The sequence below is a fragment of the Megalobrama amblycephala genome, linkage group LG5 (genome assembly GCF_018812025.1).
Source record: "Megalobrama amblycephala isolate DHTTF-2021 linkage group LG5, ASM1881202v1, whole genome shotgun sequence".
Classification (NCBI taxonomy): Eukaryota; Metazoa; Chordata; class Actinopteri; order Cypriniformes; family Xenocyprididae; genus Megalobrama; species Megalobrama amblycephala.
Window position 1 is genome coordinate 41,476,698 of NC_063048.1, and position 12,704 is coordinate 41,489,401.

General features: G+C 38.1%; 1 protein-coding gene across 1 annotated transcript in view; it reads right to left on the minus strand.

The window, feature by feature from the left end:
• The window catches only part of crim1 (cysteine rich transmembrane BMP regulator 1 (chordin-like)), a 145,925-nt gene that overhangs the window by 15,277 nt on the left and 117,944 nt on the right, over window positions 1–12,704 (minus strand). Inside the window, exons 8-10 of the mRNA XM_048192339.1 lie at window positions 8,008–8,136; window positions 6,257–6,413; window positions 2,592–2,713 (exon numbers count right to left, since the gene is read on the minus strand). Coding sequence (XP_048048296.1) covers window positions 2,592–2,713; window positions 6,257–6,413; window positions 8,008–8,136 — 408 coding nt within the window. The remainder of the gene's footprint in view (window positions 1–2,591; window positions 2,714–6,256; window positions 6,414–8,007; window positions 8,137–12,704) is intronic.

Below are 12,704 nucleotides of genomic sequence, written 5' to 3' on the forward strand. Positions count from 1 at the left end.
CGATAGCCAATGAGAGCGAACAAGGTTCACCGACCAGATGCTGCGTGCTTCTATTGCCACGAAAGTGGAGTATTGAAAAAGAAGATCAGCCATATTCTTTTTTTCTTCTTTGTTTTTCTTCCCATAAAACAAAACTCACGCCAGGAGAACAGAGAATGGTCTGTCTGCATCCTGAAACCACGCTCCTTCAAACTACGCCTTCTACAACAAGTTACGCCTCCCGCAAAGAAACAAGCGTGGATGGCATTGACTAAAACAATCTTTTGAAGTAAATTATTTCATGTTTTATGTATGAAATGTTTGTAAGACAAGCTTATATTGCTTTCTATATTCTCCCACAGTTTTAAAACACTCTATTAAATCAAGTTTACTTGCAATGAGGATAAACATGTTTTGATCTGGCCGAACTGTGCAGTGTATTACTGACTGCTGAGAGCATGATATTTTAACCCAAAACACTGCATTTACAAAATAGTCAGTTTACCTATTCAGCCTATTGCATGTCATAATATTTTACATATTGTTAGGTGTATGCAGTTCACATTTAATTTTTAACAAATTGGTTGATTTGAAGGACATTTTTGTTTACTTTTGTGCACCAAACAAAACTGAAACTGTGTTGGGTTGTCAATTGATGCACAATGTACAATCTGGGTCCTGAGGCAAAACAAGTTGATAACATCTGCTTTGGATTGAAAACAGATCACAATTCAAATGCATTTGGAGGAGGTTTCATTTTAGAAAGAGCAGATGTTTGTTTAGAGTCAGGGCCTGATGGATTCTTTGGCAAATTAACAGTGAAACGGGAAAGCTAGAGGAATCCCTGAATCATTTTTACATTTATATTCCAGACATTTGACCTCTTCAGTGAAACATTTTCACTGGCTGCTCCACAAACAGCGTGAAATGACAAAATATGCAAGCGATGCTTCGCACGCCCCAAACCCCACAGCACAAAACATTCTCAAATCTCATTCTGTCTGCCAAGAGCGTCACCTCTCACTGCCTCTCTATAACAGCGGCACGGCTCCAGCCGGGCCCCAGTCAATATCACACAACCATTTCACATTGATTAAAATCCTGTCTGGGTGATATGTGGAGGATGCACGCTTTCAAAAATTCAACATGAGAGAGATTAAAAAAGGGTCTTTTTCCTCACTAGTCTCATTAAACCACGGACCAAGCTTGTGAATATTTCACGTGCCAGTTTCATTATTGAAGATGAATCAAACGAGAACACAAGAGCCGTATGAATAATGGAGGGGTGTGAGTAATCGTGGACCTGGCTTTTGTATATACAACAGGTGGCCCTCAAAATAAATGGGAAACATGGGGAGGGGGGATGAGTCAACCCTGCTCTCTGTGAACACGAGGCGCAGCGGTGCTCTGTGTGCACATGGCTCACACTTAAAAATTACAGGAATAACACCTCAGCATATCGATTCAGCTGTATGGGGCCAATGTAGCACTAGATCACCTCTGGCCATGAAAAAAATGAGTTTTGAGTTTATAACTTACATTTTTAAATATAAATGACTGTTAAAAATGTGATTTGCATTTTAATCTTTTTAAAAAAGATTTTATCCATGTTAGTTAACCAAGGGCATACCTATTATGCCCCTTTTCACAAGATGTAATATAAGTCTCTGGTGTCTCCAGAATGTGTCTGTGAAGTTTCAGCTCAAAATACCCCACAGATCATTTATTATAGCTTGTCAAATTTGCCCCTATTTGGGTGTGAGCAAAAACACACCGTTTTTGTGTGTGTCCCTTTAAATGCGAATGAGCTGCTGCTCCTCGCCCCCTTTCCAGAAGAGGGCGGAGCTTTAACAGCTCAACAACAACAAAGCTGGAGAATCTCATGCAGTCAAAATAATTGTCAGTAATGGTGTTCAGCCTTACATTGTTCAAACGAGAGTCGACACTGATAATTGCATGGCCTTGAGTGGTTTATTGTGTAAGATAAAAGTCACCAATATGTAATAAATGATTATAATTATTAATGATATTTCTCCACCAAGTAATATAGTTTATTAGAGTGTTGTTATTGTTATTGTAACTACAACTATATAAAACAGTTTTCGTTCATTGAAATAAAGCTGAAAAAATATTTAGATGAAAAACTTAAATTAGAAATGTTGCCTTGGCAACTTACTGACATAAAAAAGCTTAAGTTTTAAAATTATTAAAACTATAACAAATAAAAATGAATAAATGAAATAAATAAAAGCTAAATAGAAACATGAAAACCCCAAAACTATTAAAAACTTAAAATGAAAAATGAAATTATAAAAATTCAAAGCTAATTCAAAATATTAATAAATACTATGATAGTATATAAATAATGCTAAAATAGGTTCACTTGCTAAGTAGTGAGTGCTAGCAATGTAACAATGTAACAATGCTTGGTGCATTAATATAGAATTCAAATGATGTGCATTTCTCCTAAAATGATTTCAAATGTGGCTCATCAAATCAGATTTAAGGTTTGGAACTATCCTTTTTCTATACGAAATGTAACAGTCATGCTGTAGTTTAAAACAAATAAAACAAAATCAACACTTTTAAATATAAATAATACTTTTGCTTACCTCTACACTGACAAATCAGACAGCCCAACTCATCATGCTGGAAGCCCATTGGACAGGCCTTGTCACATGGCAGCTCAGGGCATTTCTTACAACGGCAGGTGTCACAACCATGTTTGTTCTTACTGATAAGAGAACACGAGAAAAAAAAGTAATCAAATAATACATACATAATATAGTATACAATAGTATAATAGTACAAAAATATTATAAATTATGTATGTGCAAATTATGTAGAAAGTCCAGTCATATCAGTAGTCTAAGAACGTGTTTTTTGTTTTTTTTGCATTCCACTCTCCCACTTTTCCATTGTTTTTTTCCATTTAAACATATTTGAACATTGTGATCACGTCTCACACATAAAATGACAATCTAAAAAAATTTGCAACTCAAGTTAAAATTAGTTTAACTGTTAAAAAATGCTTCTCACGACCTGCATTTTGTTTTGCATTTTTCAAAGCAAAAAAAAAAAAAAAAAAAGGTTCTGAATGAGATTACCACTTTTTTATTTGTGGATTGCTAGATCCACACCACTAGGTGTCAGTATTGGTTCAAAAACTGCTGTTATATTGGCCAGAGCAACATATACAAATATGACTGAGTGCACTTTTAAAATAAATCTTCAAGACATATGGACTTCATAAAGAGTCAGTACACACTCTCAGCACACTTTGTCATTGGCACATCAAAGCTTGGCATCATACACCAGGTGCCAAAGACACGGCCCAATGTCATCTGTTAACACTGGAACAGAGAGCGAGGAAAGAAAGAGAGTGTCTTTGTCGACCTTACTTGAAGTCCTGTCAGCAGATGGCACATTAAAGACGACTAACCAAAACGACCAATCAAAAAGCTCCCTGATGTCCAAGGCACCTTCCTTGGAGAACAAACTCTTCCAGGCGCACTGGTCTGAACCCCAGCTGCCCATCTCACACACACACACATGCTTGTCCCCATCTTTCATCCTCCTATCTGCTCTTATCGGATGAATAATAGGGCTGTGAAGCAGCCATGTGCAGTGCGTATTTGGTCTGGTGATAAGGAGCTATCAGGTATGATGTCAGCAGTGGGGAATATCAATATTCTTTGTGCAAGAGGAGGAAGTCTGCGCTAAGCTGCATGCATTATTCAGGCTGCGAGCTTGATCCTCAGCCATAACTTTGAGGGGGCATAAATAGATATCTAAAATTAGAATCTGAGATGCAAGCTTTTGCACTTGTGTGCTCATTCATGACGGCAGAATTGAGGGGGTGAAGAGACAAAGATGGGCCAAGGGCCGAACTCTGATAAATAAAGACTCCTTTTTATTCAACCACACCTGAGGGAATGAGTCTCAGATTGGAGACTACAGAGGTGCAAGACCAGCTGCCTTATTCTCTGCACTTGTCATAAGAGTCTATATTATATTTTAAAGGTACAGTACACCTAACAACAAAAATTATTCCTTTAACATTTTTAAGACAGTAAATAAAGACAGTAGAGAGGAGAAAATCACGAGAGTGACGAAAGGGGTCAATGAGACGACGGATGGTGTCCTGGGCTATTTCCTCCCAGATCTGGACCAGGGCATCACTGAGCTCCTGGACAGTCTGAGGTGCAACCTGGCGGCGTCGGATGGACTGAAACATAATGTCCCAGAGGTGTTCGATTGGATTTAGGTCGGGCGAGTGTGGGGGCTATTCAATGGTATCAATTCCTTCATTCTCCAGGAACTGCCTGCATACTCTCGCCACATGAGGCTGGGTATTGTCGTGCACCAAGAGGAACTCAGGACCCACTGCACCAGCGTAGGGTCTGACAATGGGTCCGAGGATTTCATCCCGATACCTAATGACAGTCAGGGTGCCATTGTCTATGGCATCCTGTCAGGTCTGTGTGTCCCTCCATGGATATGCCTCCCCAGACCATTACTGGCCCACCACGAAACCAGTCATGCTGAACAACGTTACAGGCAGCATAACATCCTCCACGGCTTCTCCAGAGCCTTTCACATCTGTCACATGCTCAGGGTGAACCTGCTCTCATCTGTGAAAAGCACAGAGCGCCAGTGGCGGACCAGCCAATTCTGGTGTTCAATGGCAAATGCCAATCGAGCTCCACAGTGTCAGGCAGTGAGCACAGGGCCCACTAGAGGACGTCGGGCCCTCAGGCCACCCTCATGAAGTCTGTTTCTGATTGTTTGGTCAGAGACATTCACACCAGTGGCCTGCTGGAGGTCATTTTGTAGGGTTCTGGCAGTGCTCATCCTGTTCCTCCTTGCACAAAGGAGCAGATACCGGTCCTGCTGATCGGTTAAGGACCTTCTACGACCCTGTCCAGCTCTCCTGGAGTAACTGCCTGTCTCCTGGAATCTCCTCCATGCTCTTGAGACTGTGCTGGGAGACACAGCAAACCTTCTGGCAATGGCACGTATTGAGTTAGGGTTAGGAGTTGAGCTGCCTGTGCAACCTCTGTAAGGTCCAGGCATCGCCTCATGCTACCAGTAGTGACACTGACCCTAGCCAAATGCAGTCAGAAAAGATGAGTCGGAAAAAAATGTCAGTGTACTCCACCTGTAAAACCATTCAGTGGGAAAGAGAGAGGGGGATGGGTCAGGGAGCCAGGACTCGAACTCGGGACGCCAGAAGCGCAGCAGTGCCATTTGTCGGCCCGCTGCCCGTGAGCCCAACATGTAACATTTTTTAAATCAACATCTTTAAACATTATATACTAAAAAAACTGAGATTTTCCTAGCACACATGCTCCGACACATCATTGAATGGTGGTGCTCATGTGGGTTTTTTTTTTCCTAAATTTAAAATGCGCTCGCCACAGTTCCCAATCCCTTTCCCTGTTTTTATCTTCACTATCATATGAATAGAAAGCATGAAAAAAAACCAAACTGACAATCAGAGTCACTGAAAGAAGTCGCACATACTTTCTTGCACTTTTCTCTTCTTTCTCATCTCCATTTGTCACAAGGTGTCTCTTTAACCTGCCGACTGCGAAGCTCCACAAAAGTTTTTACAAATTGGCTCAGCAATCTGCCTGTGTAATTGGAGTAGTTTTTTTTTGCAGACGTGGAACAGCAGTGTTTATTCGCAGTGGTGTCAAGACATGGTGTTGTGCAGATTAGGTGTTCAGCTTCGCTATCGCAGCTCATCCTTTACGCGCCACAATCAGAGACGCTGATCTGAGCCGGCCCTAATTAGCTGTCAGCTCTAAACTTGCAGTCGGGCACAAACAAGCAAAGCATAGCGTAGGGGATCATTTTGTCATTCACAATATCTCCAGACCATTTTAGGAACAGTGTGGGATTCGCTTCAGTTTCTGACAACTAATGACTGCTGCCTGTCCTGATAGTTTAGAAAATCATTGGTAACAATGACACATAATGAAAGATAACAACTGTCTGGAATTTTATGGAACTATATTATTACCTCAGTGAAGTGGAGACTTGTTTTTAAGGCTTGTAAAGAAGTGTTTTTATACTCCAAATCCTTGAACTTTTATCGAAATTGCATGAAAGTGAAACTAATGGGACAGTCCCCCAGGACCAGTGTGGACAGAGCAGGAAGAGCTTTAAGTTAGCAGACATTTGACCATTTGCCGTACAGGTAACAGTGAATGTTTATCAGAAACTGCACTTCTTCTTTTTACCTCTCTGTATCAGTTTATTGTTTTCTTACATGTAGCCGAATGGGCATTCTTTGGCACAGGCCACAGCCTTGCACTTCTTGTGACGTGGGCGACACTGGCAAACATCACAGCCGTGAATGTCAGTCTGGAAGCCAAAAGGGCATTTTAGAGAGCAGCTGGCAATTAGACCACTGCACAACTCTTCTCCTGAAGGTTAGAAGAAAAACACAGCAGAGAACAATTAATCACAGCTTAAGACTTTAATTACACACTTTAAGATTAACACACAGGGGGGGAATGGGGTAAGATGAGCCAGTGGGTAAGTGGTCTTCATCTATCTTTGCAACTGTACACTTTTATTGCCATGTGACCTTATATTTTGGAAATCATGGAGATCATTTAGCTAAATATTAGCCTAAATATTAGCCTTAATTCGCTCTGGCAAAGCGGTCCAAATGCTGTGAGGTAAATTGGGCCAGCATTTTAAATAACCCACCATAAGGCACTGTAGTGAAATTACAGTGTACAAGTACACCAAATCCTTCTCTTATAAGAACCAGAAGATGCTTTTCACCAGATTATAATCATATATCTTTCCACGTTCAGTACCCAATGACCTAACATGTTTGACATTGCAGAGAAACTACCATGCCAAGAATCTTTTGACTAAAATATTTATTAGTTTGAGTGACATTTTTTCAGTTTATATTTAATTTTACACAACAAACTCTCTGTTTAGTCTGTTTTTGGGAAGGTTACAACTTTGGTGTTCAACATATTGTTCCAGAAATGCAAACAATTAAAGATATTGAAATTTACTTGATTTTGTTGGTTTTATGTTGTTTAAGTTAGCTTTAAGAAAAGAACTATAATGATTTGTAAAGGGAAACTGGGTTATTAAATTAGTTTTTAAAAGAGGTAAATTATCTTTAAAATTTCACACAGGTTTGATTTGAATTCAGTTAGATGGTCAGTTTACACCCAGGTGGTGCAACTTACCCACTGACTCGGATCAACTTACCCCTAACCTGGGGCAAATTGAGCCACAGGAACACTTTTTTTTTTTTTTTTTTTTTTTTTTAAAGAAGCCATATATACTTTCATTGTACTGCTGCCACGTTTCCCATTATCTTGAGAACAACATAAGTAAAAAATGGCTCATCTTACCCCACTCTCCCCTACATGAGAAAGGCAACACACATAAATACAAAAAGAAAAATTCTAATGCCCTGTATGTACTAAAACACATTATATTATATTATATTATATTATATTATATTATATTATATTATATTATATTATATTATATTATATTATATTATATTCCTTCACTATCTTAAACTCATCCATTATTTTATTATTCTATTGAATGCTTTGAGATGCAACCAACTATATTATATATTATATCTTGACTTTGTGTATAATGAGATATCAAGCATATTCCGTTTTTGAGAAACAAATCAGTCAAGTGCATCCAAACCTTTTCCTAGTAATGTATATTAATGTATATCTTACAATAGAATATTTATAATCTACAACAAAGCTTGTGGTCCCACCCTAAATCATTAAAACCAGTATTATTATCTTTTTCCTTTGACATTTGTCAGACTTAGATTCACCCAGTCTACCTTAGCGTAAAAAACAATCCTTTAATCCATCTGCCCTTCAGTGTTTATCCTCATAAACATCTCTGCTAAAGCCAGTCAGTGTCTGGAGAGAAAACTGCTAAAGACCGCCTGACAGCGTCTGTGTGGGGTGAGGAAGATGAAGCACCTCTCCAGTGACGTCACAGCTCACTTACGTGTCTTGCAGCTGCATGTCCTACAGCCGATGGAGTCCAGCCGGAAGCCGTACGGGCAGCTCTTGTCCACCAGCGTGCAGTTGTCCAGCGAGCTGCAGGCAGGGGGCGCCATCGTGATGTAGGTGGGCTCTGGAAAGCAAAAAAAATTCCCCCAGAGGATATGAGTCACTCTTGACTAAGTCAGAGAGTTAAACAGACAGAGAAAGAATAAGGGGATCGTAGGGGCTCAAACGGGACTACGCTTATGAGTCATGGGAGTCAAACACAATTTTCCACCGACTTTCTTTTAGTTTCAGTTAAAAGGATAGTTCACACATAAACAAAAATCCTGCCATCATTTATCATCCTGCCTCTTCCGCAGGCTGGTTTATGGAACACAGGAGAATTTTTGAAGAATATCCTGACATATACATTTTTTCAATTTAATAAAACCGGTGTTATTTGAGTATTATTTATAGTACTGTATGTTAAATTAACTTTTATATTTATATTTTCAGTTATATTTCAGGTTGTCTTTTTTATTAATTCTTATTTATAAATATTTCTATGTTGCTTTATTTTTATTGCATTTTCATTTTTATTAATTTTAGTACTTCAACTTCAACTTATTTTATTTCAGTTAGTTGACAAGTCTTTTTTAAGTTTTTCACCTAATATTTGTTATTTTAACCTATATTAAACATTTCTTTCAATTATGAAAATGATTTTCATTAGTTTTAGTTTCAGTTTTAGTTAAAGATACACTTAATTTAAATAATGGGTCAAAAAATCATCAATCCTTCCTCCAAAAAGTGTTTTTGTCTTACCCTGATTCACTATGGTAAGCCTATTATATTTTAGACCAGGAAGGATGGTTATCATGGGAAATTGCGTACATGCGTCACTCGCCCGTGTGTGTCTTGTCATATCTGTAAATAGAGAAAAGTTGCTCCGGCTACTTTGAGGTCAATGCAAAGTAATATATTTATTGCAGGATTAATGGAGTTGTATTACTTTGTGTAACATATAATTTGTAATTATTTCATAAAAGAGAAAAGTAAGTAAAGTTGTTATATTCATGTCACATAAGTTTAATGGTGCTGAAAATGTGTCTATTTACAACGTGATTTTGCCGAGTTGAGTATTGTAGCCAATCACAGCCATTTCTGTTGAAAATAAAAACCAATCAGAGGTGTTTAAGTTACCTCGGTTTCTTAAAACGCTCTATTTGTTTATGTTAGCGCAAGATTTATACATGCACAAATATTCTAATTATAACAAAGAGGAGACACGATTTAAATAAAAGATTTATTGTGAAGTTTAGTCAGATTCATTGATTAAGACGGGAGTTTTTGCACTCAGTGAGTTTGCGCTGAACTGACAGCTTCAGTGATTATAAAGGAAGCACTCTTTACTCGCTTTCCTACAAATATATACTTCACACTTCATTAAAAAAAAAGACAAAAATAGATTTTCATTGTTATAATAGGGATTTCATAATCTCTAAAAATAAATTTAAAAGCAAAATGTGTGAAAAAAAAAAAAAAATGTAGTGGAAATAGCTAATGAGCCAATAAGTGCTCCTCTGCCGCCATCTAACAGTTATAGACTTCTTTTTACATTTTAAAATAAGTGTTTGTTTTTCACCAAATGTTAGTTCCCATTCAGTCAGTCACGTTCAACGTTACATCGATACTGACGTAATGGGCTCCCAGGCGAGACCCCATCACGTCAGTATCGACGTAACGTCTCCGTTCCCTCAAGTAACCTAGACGTTTTCCTACATCACAAAACTTTTAGTTTTACTAATTTTGTTCATCTTTAAAAGATGAACAAAAAATGTCTTTGGTCATCACATTTAAATTGTATAATATTCAGTGCTTCTGAGCTTTTAAAGGTGCCCTAGAATTAAAAATTGAATTTACCTTGGAATAGTTGAATAACAAGAGTTCAGTACATGGAAATGACATACAGTGAGTCTGAAACACCATTGTTTCCTCCTTTTTATATAAATCTCATTTGTTTAAAAGACCTCAGAAGAACAGGTGAATCTCAACATAACACTGACTGTTACGTAACAGTCGGGATCATTAATATGTACGCCCCCAATATTTGCATATGCCAGCTCATGTTCAAGGCATTACACAAGGGCAGCCAGTATTAATGTCTGGATCTGTGCACAGCTGAATCAACAGACTAGTTAAGCAAGCAAGAACAATAGCGAAAAATGGCAGATGGAGCAATAATAACTGATATGATCCATGATATCATGATATTTTTAGTGATATTTGTAAATTGTCTTTCTAAATGTTTCGTTAGCATGTTGCTAATGTACTGTTAAATGTGGTTAAAGTTACCATCGTTTCTTACTGTATTCACGGAGACAAGACTGTCATTATTTTCATTTTTTAAACACTTGCAGTCTGTATAATTCATAAACACAACTTCATTCTTTATAAATCTCTCCAACAGTGTGTAATGTTAGCTTTAGCCACACAGCACATAGCCTCAAACTCATTCAGAATCAAATGTAAGCATCCAAATAAATACCATACTTACGCGATTAGACATGCTGCATGACGAACACTTTGTAAAGATCCATTTTGAGGGTTATATTAGCTGTGTAAACTTTGTTTATGCTGTTTAAGGCAAGCGCGAGCTCCGGGGGCGGGGAGCACGAGAATTTAAAGGGGCCGCAGCCTGAATCGGCGCATATTTAATGATGCCCCAAAATAGGCAGTTAAAAAAAATGAATTAAAAAAAATCTATGGGGTATTTTGAGCTGAAACTTCACAGACACATTCAGGGGACACCTTAGACTTATATTACATCTTGTGAAAACACATTCTATGGCACCTTTAAGTCCTGGTAAAGGTTGTGTGAAGCACTTAAAAGTCCCTGAGGTCTAAAACTGTCTAATTTGCTGGGTCATGATCAAAAATATAGGCCTATGTGATTAATCTTTGGACACACCACACACACACACACACACACACACACACACACAGAGTTGGGTTGAGAGAGTAAGATTTGATGACGTCATCGGACTTCACCATACCTTGGCTTTTGGTGAATTGACGCCACTGGCACAGTCACACAGAGCCGAATCAAAACCAAAACAATGTTCTTCCGCAAAACGCACGTAGTTTCGTTTTTTAACTGCTAGAGGGCCAAAAATTACATAGTGTACATTTAATAATAGAAACAACACTGAATAAAACTGAATTTTGGGTGAACAATCCCTTACGTAGATGTAAAAAAACTAAAAATATTATATCCGTTTGCTCACAATGATATCTCAGTCTAATAAAAATCCCACTTGGTTATAAATGATTAGACTGAATAAAATATTAGATTAAAGAGCTGTTTAATATAGAGGCTCAACGTATATATATAAATGACACATTTATATATACAAACACAGACACAAACATTTTTCCATTTAGGTTATGACACCTCTGACAAGTTTCTATTTGATCTCGATCCTTCCGATCGAAAGTTTTATTACATTCTAAAAAAGTTGGGAAACGATGGACAGTCGGAAAGAAAGAGATGATAGATCAAGTTGTCAAGGTCTAAAATGGATAAAAGCCTTCATGACTACAAATACAGTTGATTTTGGCAGCAGTCCAAAAACGAACCATCATCACTGGAAATTGACTTTTTTCAGAGTGCGACGAGAATCTATAATTCGCCACTCCTGCAAAACCTGAATGCTTGTAGTACATGCTGAAATTACTGACTGAATTGATTGGTTTGTGCCTGTCAAATAGATCATCCAATCAGCTTCTCTCTTGGTTCTTGCAGCTTTGAATGCATAGGAAAACAATTTCACGTTGAAGTATATAAGCAAACACGAGTCTGCTTTTCATTTTTATTCGACTAACAACAGAGGACCCATCTTAAAGGGACAGTTCACACAAAAGAATGAAAATTCACATGTCTTTTACACAAAGATTTTGCTGTGTGTGCTCTCTTTGAAAATGGCAATATATGGAGACTGTTTGGCCGTGTATTATGCTTATTAGTAACCGCAGGCACACGCTTCCTCGTAAAGAATAATCGGGAATCATTAGCTTTAGAACGAGGATGAGAACAAATGTATAAGCGTGTGCTACTTGTATGCAATTATTAGTGAAGCAGACCCACTGTGTTTTGTTTATGCTCATTAAGCTGCTCTTTTAAACAGCATGCTGTCTCTGGTGGGCTGACCCTGGACCGCACGGCTGGTGGGAGACACTGCGGTGGAGAGAGACAGACTTGTCAGAATATGCAAGTGAGTCAAGACACGTACCTCTTTTGATTTGCTTGAACCGCACATGGCGAAGAGACACATGAGCTGCCAGTGGCCAAAAGAGAGTGCCGTCATTGCATTAATAACTAGTTGTTCAGTAAAGTACCTTTCATACAGTTGTCACGGCCTGAATTTTAGGAGTAAATTTGTTATTAGAGCTCAACAGTGTCTTTTTTAATGTATGGAAAAGGTAAGTGTGAATAAAAAACGAACACTTTATTTCGATGGTTCACTTTAGACATTCTACTAAATTTGAAACAACATGTCAATGAACTCTTTTTAGAGTATTAGTTTAGTTTTATTGATTTCTATAGTCCATTTAATCTGGGTGCCGCCACTGAAATTGCACGATTCCCACTGACTTTCAAGCGCGTCGTCGGTACCAACAACAACAAAGTATTTGATGACCTTAAAGGCCTATTGG